General features: G+C 43.5%; 1 protein-coding gene across 1 annotated transcript in view; it reads left to right on the plus strand.

The window, feature by feature from the left end:
- Window positions 1–25248, plus strand: part of WLS (Wnt ligand secretion mediator) — a 113810-nt gene extending 88562 nt beyond the window's left edge. The window contains exons 10-12 of the mRNA XM_043878752.1: window positions 6472–6555; window positions 13186–13339; window positions 24304–25248. Of these exons, the coding sequence (XP_043734687.1) occupies window positions 6472–6555; window positions 13186–13339; window positions 24304–24413 (348 nt within the window). The 3' untranslated portion in view covers window positions 24414–25248. The remainder of the gene's footprint in view (window positions 1–6471; window positions 6556–13185; window positions 13340–24303) is intronic.

The following is a 25248-nucleotide window of genomic DNA, read 5'->3' on the forward strand; positions in this document are numbered from 1 at the left end:
TGCTCTCTCCCCCTACCTGCAGTCATGATGTCTCCACCGTTGCTGCCGTATCCGTGCCTGCACCCAGTCCCCCTGTCTGCTGACCAGAGCATGTGTGGGAAGGCACAGGGGGAGGATGACACTGAAGCCCCGGGGATGCTGCCCTCAGAAAGGAAGGGGAAAGAGGTTTGTTTTTTTCTTTTTCACACACCATCTCCCTTAATGGCCAGTGCCTGTTTTCCAAAACGTAACCACCCTTTTAGAGAAAAAGGCTGGGACTTAAAAATAGGTCTGAGAATAATGAGGGGGCTTCCCTGGTGGTGCGGTAGTAAAGAACCTGTCTGCCAATACAGGGGACGCAGGTTCGATCCCTGGGTTGGGAAGATCCCCTGGAGGAGAAGATGGCAACCCACTCCAGTATTCTTGCCTGGGAAATCCCTTGGACAGAGGAGCCTGGCGGGCTACAGTCCATGGGGTCACAGAGTCATACACAACTTAGCCACTGATCGCACATGCAGAACCATGAGGATGTCGTTCCAAAAGCAGCATAACCTGGAACACAGGGATTAATCTATAGAGAAACCTTCAGGAAGGTCACTCATACTGGGTACCATGGAGGTCAGGATAGGACACGGGCCCCATTACTGCCACAGGGGGGAGTAGCTAACTCTCATCGTGGATAAAGTTGACAGGATAGGTGGTCAGGAGCACTTGGAACCAGTCCTCTCTCAGAGAGCCCCCATGGGACCTTGTAGTGAGAGTGTTCCTCTCTGGTACAGGAGCATTTTCTCCCGAAGGAATGATGGGGTACACCTCCTCCATCCCCAAGAACTCACCCCTGCAGTGCATTTTGAGCCACTGGGACATGTTTTCTCTAGATTCTTTTTCTAAGAAGTAATTTTATTTATTTATTTTTGACCGGGCTAGGCCTTTGTCACCATGTGGGCTTTTCTCTAGTTGCAGTGAGTGGGAGCTCTTCTCTAGCTATGGTACTAGGGCTTCTCATTGCCATGGTTTCTCTTATTGTGGAGAATGGGCTCTAGGGCACTCAGGCTTCACTGGTTGTGGCACATGGGCTCAGCGGTTGTGGTTCCTGGACTCTAGACACAGGCTTAGGAGTTGTGGTGCATGGGCGTAGTTGCTCAGTGGCATGTGGGATCTTCTCAGACCAGGGATCGAACCTGCATCTCCTTCATTGGCAGGTGTATTCTCTATCACTGAGCCACCAGGGAAGCCTCTAGATTCTTTAAAACAAAAGAGCTCATTTGTTTTTGTAATGAAGCCTGGCCCCAGTATAAAAATGATGAGGCCTGGCCAGAAAACGGGAACCTCAGCTATAGTACCACCCTACAGTTAGACATCTTTTTGCAAAAGGCAGGGAAAGTTAATAGAAATTCCTTATACAGGCTTTTATGGCCCTAGTAGAAAACCCAGACCTATTCAATTTCCATGTTAGGGAACCTTGCTGACTAGGACCCATTCGGACTACACAAAAGCCCTCTCTAGTGGAACCCCTGGAAGAACAGGAGCCCCAGAGAGAAGACCCAAGTCCCAGCACTCTTCCATCATCTTCAGCCTCTCCCCCGCCTGTTAAGCGTCTTTGCCCTTCCACACCTGAAATGCAGCCAGAGCCTCCTTGCCCCCTTCAGAAAATAGTAGGTGCGTCTCAGGGAATTACCAGAGTCCACACCCCTTTTTCCTTGTCTGACCTTAATGCCTCACCTGCTTAGGCAGACTCTCAGAGGACTAGCTGGTTCACTGAAGAATTCCAGGCACTGACTCTTTCCTCTGACCTTATCTGGAAGGATGTAAATTTTATCCTTTCCCACTGCTGCATCAGTGAGGAAAAGGCCGGCATTGGGGCACAGGCTCAAAAATATGCTGATGAGTTACACATTGCCCAGCCACATCGATGCCCTGTTGGATGTGCCTCTAATGGATCCCAGTTGGGACTATCAGCCAGGCCAGCATGGTTTTGCTGGTAGGGATCCTTTGCCTCATTAAAGGGATGAAATGATGCATAATTAAACCTGTGAACTGTGGTAAGGTTAAAGAGATCACCCAAGCCCAAGATGAAAATCCAGCCCAATTTCAGATTTGATTATTTGCAACCCACTTCATTAGTCAGTCAGCCCCTGACATCTGTCAAAAGCTTCAGAAACTTGCCATAGGGCCCCAGACCCCTGTCAATCTTCTTATAGACCCAGCCTTCCGTGTTTTTAACAATAGGGAGCATGCTGAGGAGGAAAAGAAGAAACAGCATGACTTAAGGAAGGACAGCAAGCCAGGCTTTTGGCAGCTGTCATGACAAGACCTAACTCCCATCCTGGTTACCCCAGAAGTACCCCCAGAAGACTCCCACCAGGAAAGGAAGTATGTTTTAACTGTGGGAACCCTAAACACTAAAGCAAGGAATGCTGTGAAAACATGTCCCAGCCTCCATCCTAGCTGCCATGCCCAGTTTGTAAGAAGATGGGTCACTGGAGGAGGGGATTGCCCCCAGCTCTGAAGGAAGTAAGGAAATTCCCCCATGCTAGTCATGACAGTGGTTGATTGACAGGACCTGGGACCTCCCAAGGGTTCCGAGAAGACAGTCATCGTCACATGGGAGGTACTATAGGTGACCACTGATGTAGCAGGTAAGCTTGTCCAATTCCTAGTGGACGTGGGAAGCACTGACTCTGTCCAGACTTCTGACACTGGGTCCCTTGCCCCTGAAACCTGCTCTGTTGCAGAAGGAAAGCCAAAACTAAAACATTTTACCAGCCTTTTCACTTGTACCTGACTCTTACAACTGTCAAGTTTCTTGTCATGCCTGAATATCCCTAACCCATTATTGGGAAGTGATTTTCTCTTAGCTTTGGGGGCAACGCTTACTTTCTCTGAAGACCAAAGTGAAGGATTTTTTTGACTGGACTGTGTATTATATAAGACATGGATGATCCAATCCAAAATATTCCCTCAGAATCTGAAAAACTTATAGATCCATAGGAAACCCCAGGGAAGGCAAAATTTGCCACTCCTATAAAAATCACCTCAAAGGAAACTAATCACTACCCTTCTAGGCAGCAATACCACATAAAATCAGAGGTTTGATGAGGCCTCCAACCCCTAATCTAAAAATTCATTAAATACAGGCTTTTGGTGCCATGCCAATCTCCCTGTAATACATCAAATCCTACCTGGTCTTCTTCAGGAACCCTTATCTCTGCCATCTTTTTTAAATGCAAATTTTGAAAAAAGGGGTAAGGTAATTTAGAACTTGACTGGTCAAGGATAAATGGAAATCCTAAGTATCTTTTCTGTAAACACCAGTAAGAAAGCTGTCTAGATAAGTGACCTTGATTTGTTCCAACTGCCAGGAGCCCAGTTTGAATCCAACCCCTTGCAACTGATGCGTTTTACATTTTTGTAACCGACTCAGGGCTGAAATTTTGAAATGGGAATTATGAGGTCTCTGTGTTTGCATGTTTGTATGTATCTGTGTTGTAGATGTATGGTATTGCCAAAAGGAAATTAAGTGCTTATGGTAATACAAACACTCAGAAATAGAAAACTGGTCAGAACGAAGTTCAGGTTCATGTCATCTGTGAGATATTCAGTACTAAACAGATATCTGGGATTGGAGGTGCCTAAACTTGTTGATTTGATTGATACAAACATGTCTTTAGTGTCATCAACGTTAAATATAATACCTTTATTGTACCTAGATTTATTAGAGGTCAAAGAAGACCTCATTCTGTCTTTTACAAATTTGTCAACAAGAAAATTAACTCGATATGAAAAAAAGCTTTTAAGGAAAGTGGGTTGTGTGTTTTCAGTAAAAAAAGTTATGAGCAGTGGGATTGCATTTTATTAAGGGAAAAGAAAGTAAGTCTGTCTTCCAGTTGTTTCTGGATAGAAAAAAATAAAGTGATGGATACAGACAGTGATGGAGGGTTTGTGGAAACTGGACCCTGAGGAAAGGGAAATTGCATGGTCAGAATTGACTAAGTTTGGAATACATGTAATTGAGTAAATTAATTTTAAAAGTAAGTTGGTGCAGAACCTGAATTTGGGCTTTCTCTTTGTTAAAAGGACAAGTTTTCTTAAAATGTTGAATTGCCTATGATAACAGATTTAAAATTTCTTTGCCTTTAAAATCTTTTATTTTCATTTTGTTTAAGGTACAAATATTGTCTCACAGTGACTTAGATCCTAGTTGATCAAGTGTTTTAAAACTTTTTGACAAGCTTCCCAAATATTGAATTTTAATTAAAGTTCTTTTGATTTCCAGCTAACTTTGGGATACTTTAGAGGGTCCCTGAGGTATCTCAAAGAAAAATATTTGACTAGGATTATTTAGTATGTTAATTTAAATGTAATCATTTGTAATTCTGGTTACTGTAACCAAATTTCTTTATTGATTAAACTGTAATCAGATGTTTAACCTTGTGTTTCTAAGTCTTCTATGATTTATAGATATTTTTGTATTCTGTTGCTATTATAAAAAGTGCTTCATCATCAAGGAGATTCATATAAAATCTATGGAAGCTTTTACAACAGTTCCACATCAAGATGATGGCTACATGAGGATTCCAGCCCACCAATTTAAAACAAGACTCTATCCTGCCCCTGCAGCCCCTAGATCAGGCACCCAGAGATTTTTACTCCCCGACAGGCAGGGTCAACACACCTACTCAGCCTTGAAGCAGAAGGCAGTTGCCCCTCTGTTTCCCATAAGAATATGAGTGTAAAACTACTGAGAGGGGAATGAAACAGAAGGGAAGAGGACAGGGCACAACCTTTAAAGGAATGATATGACCATAGAACATGACAAGAACTTAGAAGTAACAATGTCCACGACCAGTAGACCTTGAGCCTCATTATGTGCTCATTGTAATACATTAGCACATTAAGTAATACATCCACTAGAACCAGGACAGTTCTGAGGCTAACCATAAGAGACCGAAAAGTGGGCGGTAGCCCAATTCCTGGAAATCTCCACCCTTTCCCCAAAATAATTGGAATAATTCTCCCACTCATCAGCTTATGAAATTACTCAGCCCATAAAAGCTAACCATGCCCTATTTGGGGGCTCTCAAGCCTTATGAGATGGAGCACACTCTATGGAGTGTGTTTCTCCCAAGTTTTTCTCACTTTCTGAGATAGCCCATACTCAGCCTGTGGAATATTTCTCTCTAAATAAGTTCACTTCTTATCTATCACTTGTCTGAATTCTTTTGTGACGAAGCAAGAACCTCAGATTCACCAGGAGCAGCACATCTCTGGGCTCATTGAGGAACTGGTGCTCACTGGCCCCTGCTTGATAAGAACACACACAAACACCCCACTATGCCTGGAGATGTGGGGGATATGGAAGCCTCTATTTCAAATACACAGAGATTCTCATGTGTTATAGGCTCTCTGGGCAAAATAAGAGGCTAAATCCTGCTCTGAGAGGCATCTAGCTTTCTGGCTTATCTAGGTCTTAGAGTTTTCTGTGGTATAAATGTCTTTCTATCCTCAATAAAGAGTAAACTTGTTCAGCAGGTTCTTCAGCTTTGGAATGGAATGTGGGTGCGAACTAGATAGGAGACCTGACTATAGCAGAATTGGGATTTAGCTTGGAGTGAGGCTTTATTTAAAATTCTCTTGCTGAGAATCAGTCTTTAGAGTAGGATTCAGTCCAGGTGATCTGATTTCAGTTAGCCAACTTCCAGACTTCAGTTAGCCAACTTTTCCCTAAAATATCCAGCAGGTGCTCACATAGAGTTCGGTGATCTCTGTTTACAGATCATGCCCCCTATTCAAGAGACACACTCGACAGACTGACATCTCTGATGCAGGCAACACATTCTTAATTTTTCAAGGATCCCTTGGGCTCATGCCACTTCCTTGGAGGCATGGGCCTCATTCCTTTGTGTAAAGAGAAACAGAAACTGCAGAACTACAGGGTTTTCATAGACAGCAGAAATAAGAGTCCCTGAATAAGAGGCCTCTCTCCCTGAAACACAGGTTTCCTCAGTCCTCCTCTCAGGAAAGCGGGGGTATTTTCTGAAGCTTTGCCCGTGTCTCAAACTGGAATGACACATGAGAAAATGCAACCAAATACACTTCATGTTGATTAATATGCACATTTCTTTTTGTTCACTGGAGCAGAATTTTATTACAACCGCAGAAAACTTGGATTTGGTAACTTTGAACCCTTGCAGAGAAGCATAACCAGCTTAGCAGGGAAATTAGCAGCCTTGTGACGTGCTGTGAATGTCATTTCCCAGGCTCTGGTATCACTGTTTCATGAGAGATAAGAAGCTAGGAAATATTTGGCCCAATAAAATTTTCAGCCACATTCACCTCTGCAAGAGAAATGTTACTATGTGAAATTATTTTACTGTCACTCTTAGGGATTGGCTTTACAGATTTCTTTAAAATTAGCTTTGGATAGGTTTATATTTTGAGAAAAGGATTGGTGGTAGAGTGTTAAACTATTCTTTCTCTCTTTCCTAATAGGGGCTAATTTTCAGGTTCAAGTTCCTCATGCTCATCACCTTGGCCTGTGCTGCCATGACTGTCATCTTCTTCATTGTTAGTCAGGTAAGTGGACCCAAAGAGGTCAGGATGAGAATGTCCTGAAAAGGTGCCTCTACTTTAGAGGAAATTCTGTAGAGCTACTGTGAACGGAATGAAGCAGCTGTTATGCTGGGCAGCTCATCAAGCTATTTATTTTAGGCTGCTCTGATCTGGGACTTGTTATCACTTTTCCAGAAGTAGACTGAATTTTCCTTTCAGTGCAGCCTCATAGGAGGAAAAAGTAAATAAATTAAAAGCCTGCAGCTAGATTGAAGGGCACTTGTTTCATTCACTTAAGAGAATAACTTTTCAAGCTCCGTAGCAGAATACCAATGAGCTAGTATTAATTTGATTTGATCCTTATCTAGCATTAACATAGATCCTTTTACAGTCCATCAGCCATTCTTTAAAATAATTATGTTGCTGCTTACAACATGAAATATATTTCAAAAGTCCCCTTGATAGAGCTTTATCCTTTTGCTAGTTATTTCCAAAACTCAAAATTTTGCTATACTTGAAAATCTCAGTCATGATAATGATTTTTAAATACCGGTAACTTGTTTTAGAAAGTGGAAAGTACTGTTTAAATCATGTACTGTGTTTAGTCACTCAGTTGTGTCCGACTCTTTGCAACCCCGTGGACTGTAGCCCACCAGGCTCCTCGGTCCATAGGGATTCTCCAGGCAAGAATACTGGAGTAGGTTGCCAAGCCCTCCTCCAGGGATCTTCCCAACCCAAGGACTGAACCCAGGTCTCCCAAATTCAGGCAGATTCTTTACCGTCTGAGCCACCAGGGAACTTTACGTATCTATCATTCTTTTGAGCTTCGCAGAAGTCTTACGGGTAAGTAGGATATCCCAGTTTGCTAGAATATGAAATTTAATGGCCTTAGAGACATTCCCCATTTATGCTGTCTTCCATTGGGTGAGCTGTGAATGGATTACTTAACAATTCCAAAGATTAATTTTCTTATCCATAAAATAGAGGTAACAATAGTACCACCTGAAGTAGGTGGCTGTAAGGATCATCTGAAGTAATGCTTATTAAGGGGTTTGTGGACTGCCTGGCACACCATGAGCATGAATAGCTGTCCTCTTATGAATGGCAACAAGGGTGAATGTTGTGTCAAAGGACGTCTAGTAAGTTAGGGACCAGAATCTAATCTTTCAGATTTTCTTTGCCAACTGCTCTGTCATCTCTATATTTGGTTAAAATTGAGAATGTTAGTAGTGCAGGTAGAGCCTTACGACAAGACGTGCCCCATTCAGCTAGCAAGCTTCCTTTTAGAAGAGAGGCTCCTAAGCTTTTTGTGTGTTCTGGACCCTTTAGGCAAACTTGGGTGAAGGCCCTGGCCTTCTAAACAACCAAAAGCCTCTTCTTTGTGTGTTTTTAAGTGAACAGAATACTTGGATTTAAAAGGGAATCATATAGATAGATGGTACATATTTGCAATTATACTTTTACAGATATTTCAGATCTGTAGTATAATTGATATGAAAACATGATTTCTATTGGAGACAAAATTGCAGGTGGTGCTAAAACTAGATAAATAATGGGAATTTATTTTTTACATTCACAATGGAAAGAAAGCTAGCCTTTCAGTTAGAGGCTGGTGAGAATAAATACATAATTTTTTCTCACTCTAGTTCATGGACCCCTTGAATTCTATCCAAGGATACTCAAGGGTGCCTCTAAGCCCTAGAGCCCTGTTGGCTCCGTCCGCCGGGCAGAGCTAGTGCTGCTGAAGGCTGGAGTGAGTAGAAAAAAATAAATACGCATACATATCTTAAGAAGTCCTGTTCACCACCTTTGCTTTGACCTATAACAGCGCTGTGTTTGTATCAGACTGTTTGTTTATAAAACCTTGGAAACTTCACTCCCCGCTCCAAATGTGGTAAAAATATTTCAAATTCTGAATGAGTTTTTTATTCAACCAGTTGAGGCTCCAATAAGGGTGTCTGAGGCCAGACTTACCCCTTGGTTGATTCCCTCATGTGACCAAAAAGCTTTCTCGTCCTCCAGTCCCTCAGTAATGCACTGTGACACATAATACAGCCAGTTCTGCAAGGCTGAGAGAGAGGACGCACTCTTGGAGAAACAGAAACTTGAGGAAGGTAGCTGAGGATTAAAAGGTATTACCAAGATACGTTCTCAGGGAGACAAAAAGAAAGGGCACTTTTGCTCCCAGCACATGTTTCTACCACTTAATTTTCTTACTTATTTATTTTTGGCTGTGTTTTGTGGCATGCAGGACCTTAGCTTCCCAGCCAGGGATTGAACCCATGCTCCCTGTAGTGGAAGGGCAGAGTCTTAACCACTGGACTGCCAGGGAAGTCTCTCTGCAACTTTTGAAAGCTGAGGTCATCCCCCACAGCCCCACCCCATCCCACTTACTTTCTGCAGAGTCCCTCCCACCTGAAGTCAGGAGGGACTTTGTGCTGGTGTTTCAGGTGGCTATGTGTTGCCCAAATTTATCTTGTACATATTTAATTAGTGCACCTTTTTGAAGCAAAGGAGGCCAGTCTTCCAAGTTGCAGACTTTGTGGCTTTTAGAAAAAGATTGCTATTCTACTGCCCTTGTATTTTCTAACAGGGCTCCAGCCTGTGGCTGGCCTTTTATATCTGCTGCGACAGTCAACAGTCAGCCTGGAGTGGATTTCAACTCTAAGAGGGTAGCAATGAGGTCTTTTGGATTCCATTAGCTCCTTACAGTCCTCCTGCTGGGTTTTTTTTTTTTTAAGGTTTATTTTTAGATATCTAAGACGTTTTCAGGCATAACTCTCAGTGTCCCAGGTACTGTATTAATATAGTCATCAGAGGATTTATTTTTTAATGTCATTTTGGAATGTCTCAGCAATGAGCTCACCTGAAAGGAAACCTATTGGGTAACTTTTTGAAATAGATCCCAGCCTTAGGTAAAAGGAAATGTATTAAAAACTCCCATTATACTCTCAGACTTGCTGGGAGAGCTTGCATTTAAGCCCCATGAAATATAATGCGAGGGGATCTCGCCAGGATATTGAAGCTCTGAGGCCAGGAATGAAAGGCTGATGGAAGCTGTGGAATGCAGTGACCTTGAGGCTTTGTAGCTGGGTACTGAGGTGCAGTCTTTTAATGCCTGCCATTTTAATGGCCTCAGTCATAGCAACCAGGCGATGGCACATCACAGTCTGGTATTTTAGCCCCTTCACTCTGGAAAAGAAAGAGGCGTTCCGTTTAGAGGTGGCAGGCAGTAGGGAACAGAAGTGCAATGCAGGAGAGAAGGTCACTGACCTTCACGAAGGGGACTCCAGGTACCTGACATTCAGGTCAAGTCATATGCAGCAGACTCCCAGAGAGCCAGTCCGCAGCTTTTTTTTTTCTCTTGGGTGGGGGTGGGCATGTCATCACTTCATTCTGTTACTTATAGAGGAAATGTTTCCAGTTAGAGAGCTTGTGTCTGGGATCTGGAAATCTTGTTGTGAAGTGGAATGCTGGTTGTCAAGACTACTGGGTGTAAAGGGATTTGACCTTCACTTGGCTACAGGAGTATAATTGGGTGGTTTCACACAAAAGTAAATTGTTCAAATGTGAAATCAGGAAAAACGGGGACTTTTAGAAATAAGACTTTAGGTAGAGGGGAGATTCTTTTCTTTTTTCTTTTTGTGGTTGGGGCTACCTGATTTTTCTCTCTGAAAGTTTAAAGGGCGTGACTGTCACCTCTTTGCCTTGGCATTCATAAGATTTGGACTCAACAAGGCCTGCTCTGTTGAGGCTGCTCATTGTGGTACGTATTGGTGGGAATGTACTCAGAGCTCAGGATGTCTCAAGCATGAATAATTGAGAGAAGAGAGAGGAAAGCACAATGGCGTCTCCCAACAGTAGAGTGACGTTATGTATACAGTCCATTTATGCAAATTCAACTCTTTGCCCTCAGCAGGAAATAACGCATTTAGAGATTACAAATGAAAGAGTGTGGGTAATTCTGCAACTCCATTCTAAACAAGTGCACGTGTCCTGAAGCAGGCATGAGCAGGGGCCATGAATCTACTGTTTCTTCAGCCAGTCTTGGCTCCAGTGTGTCCCTCATAAGCATTTCATTTCAGTGGTTCTACTGTAAAATTGTATTTTGCATGTATATGTAGTTATATACCAAACATTACTACATCTGAGATATACAGTGCATACATATTTTTATACAGATTTGAATACACAAACTATATATATAGTATATATATAATGCATAATATTCTCTCTATATATACTGTATAAATACATGCATAATGTCCAATTAAGTGAATTTCAAAGGAAATTTGACCTGACATAATAGTTGCCTCTTAGTCTGTCTAAGTGAGAGACTCATCCTATTTAAGATAATATTCCTACTCTTTTGTTGTAAAGTAGTTAGGAACACCCACCTTCTTTGGTGGGTCAGAGCCACAACTTTCTAACTGAATAGTCTTGGGCAAGATACACTCTGTGTCACAGTTTACCCATGAGTTGAGATGTTTCCTGCCTATCTCATAGAGCTGTTATTAAGACTAAATGAGATCTTCCATATACATGGAAGTACTGTACTTTAAAGTAAGAAGAGTGACATTTGGTGATGTTTCTAAGAAGCAGTTCTGAATAGCTTGAATGCTGGTGCATTATTCTAAAATCACTGATGAAATCCTTTTTTGCTAACACTTCCCTGAGCATGTGATATAGCGAATTATTTCCCAAAGGAAATAGCTTAGTGATGGTGGTTTGTTTATGAATCACAAGAATGAAAAATTATGTATGACCAAGGTCAAACTAAAAGTAAATAAGTGATAAGTCTATAATTCATTAACCTGGTTAACTGACACTCTAGGCCTTTCAGAAGGAAATACCTGTCCTTATATCTTTATTCTTCCTGGGGGCCCTGTGAGTCGTGGATTATACAGAGGGTACCAAATGAATATAGACCCACAGCCTCATAAACAGGAGGTGAAAGCAACCTGCTTGTATAAGTCATTAATATTTAGAGATGGCTTGCCATCTTATACTTTAGCTCCTAGAAGGAGGGGCTCCTAGAGATGGATTATATAAGCCAGCCTCATTAAGCTATCACAGAAACAGCTGTCTAGCACTTTCTTTTATTCCCATTTAAGGTTTCCTTTGGCCTTCCTTGTAGCTCAGCTGGTAAAGAATCCACCTGCAATGCAGAAGACCCTGGTTCGATCCCTGGGTTGGGAAGATCCCCTGGAAAAGGGAAAAGCTACCCAGTCCAGTATTCTGGCCTGGAGAATTCCATGGACTGTATAGTTCATGGGGTCGCAAAGAGTCGGACATGACTGAGTGACTTTTACTTTCACTTTCAAGATTTCCTGTAGCAGGCAGAGGTAGTCAAATCATTTCATTGATCTCAGAGCCAGCACAAATTTTTAGTTCCTCTGCACCACAGTTTTCCTGACAGGTCTTAGTGCAATCCATGTCATATCAGATAGCCCTTAAAACAATTACCATGTTACTAACATAGACAAAACCAGCCTCAAAACATTCTTGCCAAATTGTAAAGCATATGAAACCTTCATAATTACCTTCATGAGTGGCTTATATATGTAACATTATAAAATAAGATTTATGGAATGTTTTCTATGAGCCAGGAAATTCCTAAAAATATTTTTACTTAATTCTCCTTAGTGGTTAACCCTGCAAGTTTTTGTTTTGTACCTAAGAAAACTGAAGCTTAGAGTCTTAATCTTACTTCTCTTACATTAAACAGAAAGGGAGTGGGAGAGCCTGGATGTGAAGCCAGGTTTCTGACTTCAAGCCTGTGTCTTTCTGCTTTGCTACACTGCCCCACCCAGGAAAACTACTCAGCCCAAGGACCATTTGTTTATTTAATCAATTCTGTGGTACATCAGGTCCTGAAGATATGGCAGAAAACAAACCAGAACTGGTCTTGCCTGCAAGGTGTTTACATCCACCTTGCAGAAGGTGGAAGGTGGATAGCCGGGGAGGAACTATAACTGTGGAGAAGTGTTAGACTCAAATGCAGGTTCATTAAATTAGGTGTAACAATGTACTACTGTTCTAGGAAGAAATACTCTCCAGGTGATGCTGATGTGCAGACAAGATGAGAACCACTGACTTTGTGCCTGACGTAGGAAACCCTCAGCTAACCTTAATTCCTCCTAGTATGATTCAGATTGAAAAATGGGATCTTGGGGCTTTCTTGGTAGGCCAGTGGTTAAGAATCCACTTTGCAATGTAAGGGACACTGATTCAGTCCCTGGTCTAGGAAGATTCCACCTGCTGCAGAGCAACCAAGTCCATGTACCACAACTACTGAGCTGGTGCTATCAAGCCCATGTGCCACAACTAATGAGCCCATGTGCTACAACTGCTGAAGCCCCTGCATCTAGAACCTGTGCTCTGCAACAAGAGAAGCCACCACAATGAGAAGCGTGCACACTGCAACAAAGATTAGCCTCCACTCACTGCAACTAGAGAAAGCCCATGTGTAGCAATGAAGACCAACCACAGCCAAAAAAATTTAAAAAGAAAACCTTTAAAAAAAAAAATGGACTCTTACATGGCCCTTCACTTTTCCATATATGGGAGAGACTTGGTGTTTGTATTAGTTGATTGTTATGTTCGAGTTGTTTCTTGTTGGGTCCAATTGAATGTCACCCCTTTTTCCCACAGGTGACTGAAGGCCATTGGAAGTGGGGCGGCGTCACGGTCCAAGTGAACAGTGCCTTTTTCACGGGCATCTATGGCATGTGGAACCTGTATGTCTTTGCTTTGATGTTCTTGTACGCGCCATCCCATAAGAACTATGGGGAAGACCAATCCAATGGTGAGTTCCAGTCTCTTTGGCATAGCTTTATTCAGGATAAGTAGGCTTCTGACTCTTCAAGACTTAGGCAGCAAAGGCTCTGGGTTCCCTAGTCAAATGTTTTCTCCAAGTGTGAACAAGTACCTCTAGGGACTCTGAGGCCATAAGACTAAAAGCCAGTACGGGACTGATATTTCTATGAATCCTCATTTTTTAAAATATTTAAAATGCATTGGGAATATTACATGCTAGTTTACAATATCTCCCAGTCTTAGTACAAAAATTAAATTTGCTTTCCTCAATTTTTTGAGCAAAATGACTGTTGGAAAGTGTGCCAAATACATTGTTCTAGTTTGAGAACCACAATCTGAGATATTGGGTGGATGGGGATTGGGCCCTGAGTTGAAGTGGAGCTGGCTTCATTTTTTTCCCTGCTCATTCTCCTATAAGCCTGTTGACTTGTCCAAACCAATGGCCATGCTCCTGTCCCCATCACCTTCCTCCTCTTAAGTGCTAGTATGGGCTGTCTGTGGCGCTGATGCTGCAAGGAGCCTTGGAGAGCTTAGTCTAGCGGTTCTACAGACAAGGAAACTGAGACCCAAGAGAAGGGAGGGACTTGCCCTGGGACTTCTCTTCCAGCCATGGCAGAGGGAAATGAACATTACTGCCTGGGCCAGTGCTAGTAGCATGAAAGAGCTGGCCTGGTAAGCAACGCATCTGATAGCTCCTTCCTCTTCGCATACTTAAGCCTACATTGTTTGGCTCCACCTTTATTCCTTTTTCTCTTTCTCCATACCTGCTTTACCCTGAAGTGAAGGTGTTAGTTGCTCAGTTGTGTCCATCTCTTTGTGACCCTATGGACTATACAGCCTGCCAGGCTCCTCTGTCCATGGAATTCTCTAGTCAAGAATACTGGAGTGGGTTGCCATTCCCTTCTCCAGGGGATCTTCCCAACCCAGAGATTGAACCTGGATCTCCTGCATTGGCAGACGGATTCTTGACTGTCTGAGCCACTAAAGCCCTGGCCATATGCCTATTCCCCAGACATATCCCACCTCCATCTGGGCCTGACAAAATCCTATTCATCTTTTGGGTCTATTCAAAATGTTTCCTTCTGATCACTCCAGTTGGCATGTGGCAAATTATATTCAATAGAATATTGTTGCCATGGGATGCTGGTAGGTTTTAGTGGTCAAATAAGTTTGAGAATCATTGGGTTTTTAATCAGCATTAATGTGATTTACTGTAGGATATATTAATGCCTTCAGCACATTAATTTGTACTGTAAGTCTTTTAAAATGGGTGGGAGTAACAGCATTTCCAAGTTCTTAAGTCATTTGACCTTGCAACCCTTTTTCCAGGCTATCTTTTTGATGTTCTAAAGAACAAGCTCATGTCCCCTGCATTGGCAGGAGGATTCTCAACCATTGGACCACCAGGGAAGTCCTGCATTAATGCTTTAGAAATAAGAGTTCTAGATTAGCTTTCTTATTTCACAGATGGGCCAGTGATCTTGAGACAGGGCCGTGATGACATGAGAGAGAGGGCAGGGAGAGGAGGGCATCTGTGCTGCGGGTCAAGGGTAATGGAATGGTCTCACCCACTGTCTGCAGTACTACACCTGACTCTCTGTACAAAAGCATCCTAGACACCAGGGTTCTCTTTCTTCCTACTCCATGACTTCCTGTCATACTCAGTATTTCTGGCTATAGGTCCTGGGCAAGAGTAAAGACCTTTGGCTCACCTATCCACCTGCCAACTCTTGGTTTGATTGACTTCCCTTCTAGAAAGCATGTGAGCTGGGTAGGCTTTGGCTTCCTTTCTCCTGCTAGGACTCTGCGTTTTACACATGCATGGTGGTTGGGAGCATGTGGTCTCTCTGATGTTGTTGTTCAGTCGCGGTCTTGTTGTTCAAGTTCAAGAACTTGTTGTTGTTCAAGTCGTGTCTGACCTTTTGTGACCCCATGGACTGCAGCATGCCAGGTTCCTCTGTCCCCATGTATCTCCCAGAGTTTGCTCAAATTATGTCCATTGAGTCAGTGATGCTTTCTAACCATCTTATCCTCTGCCACCCCTTTCTTCTTTTGCTTTCACTCTTTCCCAGCATCAGGGTCTTTTCCAATGAGTCAGCTCTTTGCATCAGGTGGCCAAAGTATTGCAGCTTCAACATCAGTCCTTCCAATAAATATTCAGGGTTGATTTCCTTTAGGATTGATTGGTTTGATCTCCTTGCTGTCCAAGGGACTCTCAAGAGTCTTGTCTAGCACCACAGGTCTCTCTCCATGGCCTTCTAAAATGCCAGAGGAAGAAGTTCTGGACTTGTTAACAAAAATCTTGATCTCATTTCATGACCATCCTGTTGGACTGTGACAGAAACCATATGGAGTTGTCCTTGACTTGAGAATATTAAGCAGGAACCTAGTAGGTGGAGTTCCTACCTTCCAGGGAAATACCACCTATAGCAGTAGCTAGACGTCCCCAGGATGTTGGAATGATAATCCTGAGGGTAAAAGTTACGGGTGTGCTGCAGCAGGTTTTAGATGTAAACTGTTCTGCTTGTTTTTATTGTGTGACTTGTCAAACAGCTTGCCCTCCCTGGGTACCACTGTTCCCACCTGTACATGATCTCTTAAAGTCTGCTGGGACCATAAAGTTCTATGATTGTCTTCCTGCCTGTTATCAGGGAAGGGGCTATCCAGGGGGTGATTCTGTCACATGTAAGGGTTTTCCAAACACTGGCAAGAATTCACCCAAGCCCAGCACTTTCAGGCACGTGCGAGGCCAGAGCTGCGGCCAAGCCTACAGGGGCAGGATGACTGCCTTCGACCCGGTGACACCGGATGCTTGACCTGTGGGCCAGGTGCTAGGCGGCTCCCATGACTTCTCACCCAGGACAGCAGCCACCCTCCTCGGCTTCAAACCTTGCAGTTGAGGAAAGTACTCGATTTGTTCCCCAGTAGATTTGTTGCTGTTGAAGACCACACAACACACGGATCTGCAATTTCACAGAAAGCGCAGAAGTAATTCTCCACAGGAGGTCATATTCCCCAAGTCCCATGCCAAGAGGTATTTGGAAATAGACATGGTTGTTCTGGATTGTCGTTTGCGACCGGGATGTGCTGCCTGCATGGAGTGGCCACATTCTAGGGGCGCTCTATGTCCAACATTGAGGAAAACAGTCCCTTATTGCAAAGAGTGGTCCTGCCCAACATGCCAGTAGGGCCCTGGTGGAAAATCATTCAAGCAATCTGGTGGCAGACTCTTTGGGGACCCTGTTCTGATCATAAACACAGTAGGCACACAATTCGGCATCTCTGCGGTGATGACACGACCCGCTGTGACTGCAGCAGTCAGCGAGCCCCTGGTGACTTTCTGCTTCTCGCTTCCCTGGGCAGTGCTGTGTCTAGAAAGGGCTCTTCCAAATTGGGCTCTCTGATCACTTTCCTTCTCTGCTCTCTTTTCATCTCCTCATCTGCTGCCAGACCACACACTGTATCACAGGAATTATGGAGCGTTTACCAAGATTTTGAAGCTCCTTGGAAAGAGCTAATTTGGAATAGTACGTGGAAACCTAGAAAATGAACTCTCAGAGGGATACGCTGTATTTTTAAATTCTCTGAGTCTCTGGATGGCGCTCCTCCTCCTCCCCCCAGCCTTCTTTTCCTTTCTTGTGGAAAGTTTTTATTTTTAAATGGCTTGGACTCCCTCCCTGCTCTAGCTTTTAAGGTCCAGAGCCAAGAATTCGGATTTCTTGCTATGGAGAATGAGTCCCAGGTGTGTTGTTCTTCTTGCCTTCGTGAGATGGATCCTGGGTGGACCGCTGGAAAAAAGCTCATTTCCAGGAACTTGGTAAGCAGTTTCTGATGCAGCGGAAGCCAGGGAGTCTAAGGAAAGAGAAAGAGATATTAAGACGCATTTTGTTTGGGAGATGGAGAGAGATGCCGAGAAGTATGTATACATGGAGGGGGAGTGGGTAGGAAGAAAGTGAAAGTAGAGAACTTGGATTTTTGCTTCTCCCATTCCGTCCAGGAATGGCGGAAAGAAACGAAGTGGGAAGCAGGTTTGAGAAAGGGTCGGTTTCCAAAGAACATTTTCTCTCACATTATTCTGTTTCTCTTTATTGTGTGGCTTGGAAAGCGACCCTTAGAAATGAAGCTGTGGGTGCCACAGTGCTTAGCACTGTGTGGAGTTTGAGAGGATGAGCGATAAAGACACAGCCCTTGCTCTCACAGAGCTAGTAGCCTGGTCTGGGAGACGAGACTTCCTCCTCTGCCTCTTGAAACACGGGACGTGGCAGGACAGCTCCAGCCAAAGTGTCCAAGCCAGAATGTTTTCATGTGTCAGCAGCTGATCGGTGCCGCAGGGGTGTGGTGTTCTGGGTTCCAAACTGCCGGTGGATCCACTGTAGCTACAGTGTTGGTACAATGAACACATTCAGTTCAGTCTATATATGTGAGACAATCAATGTGTTCGTTGTTTACAGACAAATCATTTTGTCTGTATGAGTATGCATATATAAATATATGCAGTCAACATAATACACTTTTTTTTTTTAATTTAGGAAAGATACTTTAGATTCTCTTTTAAGGACCATTCACATTTTCTGCCTTGCTGCTCCTAGGTTTTCATTAAAGCTCTTCCTTTTGCATGCGTGCATGCTAAGCTGCTTCTGTCGTGTCTGAGCCTTTGCAACCCACTGGACTGCATCCCACAAGGCTTCTCTGTCCATGGGATTTCTAAGGCAGGAATACTGGAGTGGGTTGCCATGCCCTCTCCAGGGGATCTTCCCAGCCCAGGGATCGAACCCACATCTCTTACATCTCCTGCATGGCAGGCAAGTTCTTTACCACTAGCGCCACCTGAGAAGCCTGCTCTTTCTTTCACCTGTTTCCATAACCACTCTGTGACTCATTCCTAAGTCTTCCCAGGCAGAAACGAACTCCAGCTGGTGGTAACCCTTAGCCCGGAGAGAAGGCTTCATACCCCAGGGGTGTGACATCGATGCCCTGCACACAGGACACAGTGACCAGATTCCCTCAGCCACCAGTTCATGTAGAGAAAAAAGTTGGAGCCGCTTAGGAAGTCAGACAATTCTCGATACTAGGTTTCATTTTTGTGTTATTTTGTCTTCGAAATTCTTGTCAGGTTTTAGAGAAAAAGTAAGAAATGGAATTCCTGACTGGATGACAGAGGGAACAGGAGACACTAATTGCCAACAGGCTCCTTTCTATTTCTATTAGTACTGGGTGGCTTCTGTCTGACACACTCTTTCTTTTGGAAGCCACAGCAGCAAGCCCGGGCCCCATGTCTTCGGAGCCTCTGCTTGGTGTCAGCTTAGCTTCTGGAGGCCCCTGAGGTCTCCAGCTGCTTGCTTCACAGAAGAGGTGGCTTTGGACTCTGTTGCCTCAGTAAATGTTTGGTTTGAGTCATGAGGCTTAAACAGTGGCTGCTTTTTATTGTGATCTTTCCCCTGCTTGTATGTTAGATACCATGCACCCACCCATGGTTTCCCTGGCTTCCCCTTGATGTCTGTGAGCAGTGGTGGCCTGAGCCTTACCCCCTGGACTGGACTCAGATTCTGAAGTGGGGCTTGACATCCTGTGTCTTCACATGGTCTCCCCCCCGTGTGTGTCTGTATCCTAATTTCTTTTTCTCATGAGAAGTTGTTCAGTTGCTAAGTTGTGTTCGACTCTGTGACCCCTTGGACTACAGCACGCCAGGCTTCCCTGTCCTTCACCATCTCCTAGAGTTTGCTCAAACTCATGTCCGTTGACAATGATGCCATCCCACCATCTCATCCTTTGTCGCCTCCTTCTCTTCCTGCCCTCAATCTTTGCCATCATCAGGGTCTTTACCAATGAGTCAGCTCTTCACATCAGGTGGCAAAGTGTTGGAGCTTCAGCTTCAGCATCGCTCCTTCCAATTCAGGGTTGATTTCCTTTTGGATTAACTGATTTGATCACCTTGCTGTCCAAGGGACTCCCAGGAGTCTTCTCCAGTACCACAGTTCGAAAGCATCAATTCTCTTGGATGCTCAGCCTTCTTTATGGTCCAACTCTCACATCTGTACATGACTACTTGGAAAAACCATAGCATTATGGTTATGTTGGATTAGGGTTCACCCCAGCGACTTCATTTTAAACTAGTCACCTCCTTAAAGACCCTGTGTCTAAACACTGACATCCTGAGGTACTGGGAAATAGGACTTCAGCAAATGACTAGGGATGGCATATGATTCAGGCCATCATGCTAAGATTTCACGCAAAATGTCTAGGCTTTATTGTATTCTTAGAGAGGCCTGGCGCTGAGTGTCTGGAGACAGGAAATGGCATACTTCAAGCCTGTTACAAACTGTCTTGATGGTTGAAAGGAATGGAGAGATGGCTGGACCCAGGGTTTCCTGAACGCTGTCTCACCAAGATCTCACTCTGCCTTATTGCCCAGAAGGGATCACAAAGGCTGAGTCATCCCAAAGCACACCTGTTTTCTAGCTGCGTGTTTGTCCCTGAACCCTGGTGGGGAACACCAGTGCTGGGGTGTGGGACTAGAAGCCATGCAGAGCAGGCAGCAGCTGGGCCAGCCCGTGCTAGGACGTCTTGGTGGGTATTTTAATGATCACTTAACTATACACCAGATACTGTCCTGGTGACTTACATTCTTTAAAAAAAATAGATAAAAAAAGTTTTTTTAAAGATTTAGAAAACCCACCATTCACTACTTTGTTAACACCCAAAATGCCAAAAGGATGTAATCTTAAGAGTAAACAACAGTCCTTGATATGGAAATAATTTCACTTTACAAACATTACTCGCGCCTTGATTTTTTTCATTTTGCAGTGAACCAGGGACATCATTATCATTTGAGCTTAGCTTTGTAGGTGAATAGGAGGAGGTTTGTTGTGAGAAAAAATTCCACAAAAAAAGCAGGGGTGTTATAGAAAGAACATAAAGTTTCCAAAAGGACACAGATGGTTTGGAATCCTGGCTCCAATATATACTGTGACCTCAAGAAATAAATATGAACTCATAGTGTAAGAGTTGTCTGGCTTCCACATCTGGATAATGAGGTGTTAATTTATCCTAGTGCTTGTGAGGACAGAATTAGGTAGCCCTTATTAATGTTTGAAAACTGTGGCTCTCTCCCAAATTTGTGAAACAGCCTTGAAATGCAATTAGAAGTTCCCCTTCTTTTGACTAAAGTATCCAGAGATATACAAATGATTGTCATTAGAATGCTGCCTATCTTAGGAAGCTGTGCTCATTATTGTATCATTAGAGTGCATTTTGTGTAGCTTTCTACATCCCCAGTATGCATTCCAGGCAGTTAAAATCCAGCAGCAGCTGCATATCCATGGATGTGATATGGATCCACTGATAGTCCTTTGAGATTACATTCAATGCCAGAGATTGGTCTCATTTCACAATAGTGAGAAATAAGCCTTCATCTTATTCTTTATTAGCTGAGATGAATTGACATCATAACTAGGGAAAGAGACTTACTGCAAACTAAAGAATTCTTTTCTTTTCCTTTCATAATTTATTCTTTTCCATTTATTCTGCCCTTCCTCCCTAATAAGCAACATATCACATTTTTGGAAGGGCTTGTTTTTTTGTCTTGGAAAGGAAAAGACTTCAAGCATGTTTGTGTGCTGAGCAGCAGAAGCTGAGAGAGGGAGGGTAACAGATGGAGTGAGACCTTGGCAGAAGAGGGGGTTTGATGGGATCCCCACTCCTACTATGTCACTGCCATATTCCCGTCCATTCCCTAAGGGGAAAATGTTGGCCTTCATGGTACAGTGAAACCATGCATGCATCATAGATTTTGCTAGCCAGAATCCCATTGATCTGGGCTCTCATTCCAGCTCTGCCGGGAGCAAGCCTGGTCACATTATAGAAATTCATTGCCTATTTGAGCCTTGGTGTCTTCACATCTTAGTAGGAAATACTGGGCATGCTAAGCCCCTAATCGTGTATACGGTAAATACTCATAAATAATAGCTCTCTTTACTATCAATGCACTGATGTTGTGTGCTATAAATTCTCTTTCATCAGATGCAAAAGCAAAATTAATATGCTGAACAATTCATCCAAGTTGTTGTATGTGTATATTTATGATGGTAATGCATTGCATGGGGACTCATACTTCACCCGAAGTCTCAATGGCAGTTGGAAACTTGAATATTTCAGAGTCAGCATAGCATAAGGTTGAGGAGCCTGGATTCTGGAGCCTCATTGTTCCAGTTTCAACCCCAAATCCTGTTATCAACTTGGGCTTCGGGAAAGTTACTTGACCTCTCTCTGCCTCAGTTTCTTCTTCAAAAGAATGAAGATGATGAAATAGTACCTCTATCAAAGGGTTGGTAATGAGGATTAAATGCATTAATATTTGTAAAATGTTTAGAATAGAGTCAGACACAGGACAATATCTGTTAAAATTAAAAAAAAGTAATTTTGTCTGTTCCTTCATGTGATGTGATCTGTAGTGTTAGACAGATTTTCTAGGACCTGCTAATTGGAATCACATTTTTAGCTTAAATACTTGGCACCTTCAGTTCAAAACTGAAGTAGAAATTACACTCTATGTCTATTTCCAAGAAGTCTTCAATGAAAGGGATTTCTTAGGTAAACACTTGGAGCTGCTAATGGGTCTACTGGGGTGGTCAGGACTCTCTTTGAAATTTTGATGACTTTCAGACATGCAGCTCATGGAATCTGCTTTGAAGTTTTGGTGGCTCAGCTAGATATGCAAATCCAGAACTAGCTTTGAGCAAGAAATTCGAGGCTTATGCCTGTTCTTGAATGAGGAGTGAGCCAGAAGTTGCAGCAGTGAGAAAGCAAGTTAGTGACCTAGGAAAGGTTCTGTGTGGCTCCAGGCAGCTCTGTGTAAAGCCTTTAGGCAGACTTTCCACCTATTAGTGCTGTGCCAAGGGCCAGGAGTGTTGGAGGCTGGATTGACACCCCTTTGGTACCTGTTCCACCCCCTGTCCTTTGATGGGATACATGCTGTGCTGTGCTAAGTCAGTCATGTCCGACTCTGCAACCCCGTGGACTGTAGCCCACCAGGTTCCTCTGTCCATTGGGATTCTCCAGGCAAGAATACTAGAGTGGGTTGCTATGTCCTCCTCCAGGGGATCATCCCAACCCAGGGATCGAACCCAGGTCTCCCGCATTGCAGGCAGATTCTTTACCATCTGAGCCACCAGGGAAGCCCATGAATACTGAAGTGAGTAGCCTATCCCTTCTGCAGGAGAACTTCCTGACCCAGGAATCAAACCGGGGTATCTAGCATTGCAGGCAGATTCTTTACCAGCTGAGCTATCAGGGAAGCCCAAAAGGGCATGTTGCCTCCCCATCAAGGGAATCGAACCCTGGTCTCCCACATAACAGGAGGGGATACTCATCACCATACTAAAGAGGAAGGTGGTGGGCTACTTGCTAGTACAGCCCCAGATTGCCATTAGCAGTCTCTGCAACACTAATGACCCTCCTTCTAGGACGAAGGATTCCCCTGGTAGAGAGCCGCCATGCCAGCACTTCATACGACTGATGTAGTTCCACAGCCTCTGAGGGTCTACAGTGAAAACCTAACACCATGTGGCATGCATGAAGGGCACCAGTCAGGCAGCCTGCAGGGCCAGTGAGTGGGGTGGTCCCTGGGTTCCTAAGGCCTTCAGATTCATGGATGCGCAGCAGGTACTAAACTAGTGACAAGATGTTAGTCCTGAAGGTCAGGCTAGAGCTTTCTTCTAAGTAAAGGTATGGAATCCCAGTAGAAAACAGAGCTTGTGTATTTAATTCCATGCTTTGAACTAGGAAAAATTTTAATCCCCAAAACTATGAAATCATATGTGTACATGTGTAAGTATAAAAATCCCAGATACAACCATAACCTTTTGTTCTGCAGTCCCCCTCTCTGCAAATATGACTACATATATGCACCCCATACACAGCCTAACTGAGAAGCATTGGGTGTGGTTGTTTTTCGTTTTCCCTTTGCCAGTTATATATTCACGGAAAAGGAAATGACAACCCACTCCAGTATTCTTGCCTGGGAAATCCCATGGACAGAGGAGCCTGGCGGACTACAGTCCATGGTGTTGCAGAGAGTCAGACATGACTGAAGCAACTAAGCATGTGTGTAATTATATATTATTCACTTAAATGTCCTTTGGCAGGTAGCAGACTTTAAGGGTTTAACATAGAAACTTATTTTTCTCCTGATAGTTGAGAAGAGGCCACGTTATGCCATTTTAGCAGAGGAATACCTGTGTTCACTGGTGATGATTCCAAAACACTGGTGTTGTGTAGAATCCTGTAGGTAACAGAAAATTCAGAGCACATTTCTGGTACTATTTTTCTTGGTGGAGAAACGCCCTAATTATTCCTAAAGGCATTACATGTAATACCATCCAATCTTTTGGTAAATATAGGCAGGTTTTCTTGGCCTTCACATGGCATAGCTGCTTCGTAAATTATTCACAGCAAATGTGTGTGTGGTCTTGGAATCAGACCTTCCTTCCTGTCTCCATCATGTGTCTGCACCTCTTCCTGGCCTCCCTCCCTGCTTCCTCACCTGTAAAGCTGGCAAGACCAGAGTGCCTGCCTCAGAAGGCAAAACCACATGATCATCTCAACAGACACAGAAACAGCATGAAGCATTTGACAGCGATCATGTATAAAGTGTTGAGAATAGCGGTAGGCACAAAGTAAGCTCTCATTAAATGTGAATAATTACTATGAATAATATAAGCCTTAAGCTGACTCATCTGTTATTAAAATCTTTTTTGGAAGACAAAAATGTTAAGAAACTACTGCCAAGTCCGAGTGCAAAGGGTGGGAGTCAGCCCCAGTTTTAGGCGTCTGTGCCATAGTTTTCTCTCTAAGCTCAGAATGTGAAAGAGGTCTGGTTGGACAGCTGTTAGTGAGGCGAATCCCTGCTTTCTCCTTCCTCCTTGATCACATCTAACAGCAAAATCCCTGTTTCAGGTGATCTGGGGGTGCACAGTGCGGAAGAACTCCAGCTCACCACCACTATCACTCACGTGGACGGGCCCACTGAGATCTACAAGTTGACCCGCAAGGAGGCCCAGGAGTAGGAGGATGCAGCCCCCGACTGGGACTGTCCGCCACATCCCAGCTGTTTTTACTGGAACGGGGAGCATGCCAGAGAGCTCCACATGCCAACGAATGCTCTGTCTCTTAGCTGTGGTTTCTTGGACCAATGGTGTGGACATTTGTCAGCTTGCCTTCCGACAAGTAGTTCTCGGAGGAAGACTCCTGCAGCCACTAATGTGTTGTGTATGATAACAAAACCTCTGGTATGACACATTTTCTGTGATCATTGTTGATTAGTGACATAGTAACATCTGTAGCAGGTGGTTAGTAAACCTCATGTGTTGGGGGTGCACTCCTTGGGGGATGGTTTGGGCCAGATGGGGTCTATATGGAGTGGAATATTTGACTTTTTTTTTCTTGTTTTAGGTTCTAGGATAGAATTTAACATTCTTTGCAGTCCAAGATGGGCTGGTGTCATAGTCTTCTCACTCCTAATCCATGACCACTTGTTTCCCTATTTATATCACCAGGTAGCCTATCGAGTTAATATTTAATTTGTCAATCGATATGTGTCCCTATTTTTTAAGGCATAATCTAAAATAACTGAATTTCATGAGAAGATCTATTACATCAGGGGCATTTCAGCTTTGAAACCAAATCTGTATATCCAATACTAACCAGTCTGTTGGATGTGGGTTTTTAAAAAAATGTTTGCTAAACTATCCAAGTAGGATTTATTGTATTAAATGGCCTTTGGGTCTAAAAAACTTTTTTAACCTCTTGCTTAAAATGTGTTTTCTTTTGATAAGATGCTTCAAACAGCCTCCAAAAGTGTAGATCTGATCATTTAAATAAACCTTTATGTATATGCATGTA

The sequence above is a fragment of the Cervus elaphus genome, chromosome 20 (assembly GCF_910594005.1).
Source record: "Cervus elaphus chromosome 20, mCerEla1.1, whole genome shotgun sequence".
In the NCBI taxonomy this organism is placed as follows: Eukaryota; Metazoa; Chordata; class Mammalia; order Artiodactyla; family Cervidae; genus Cervus; species Cervus elaphus.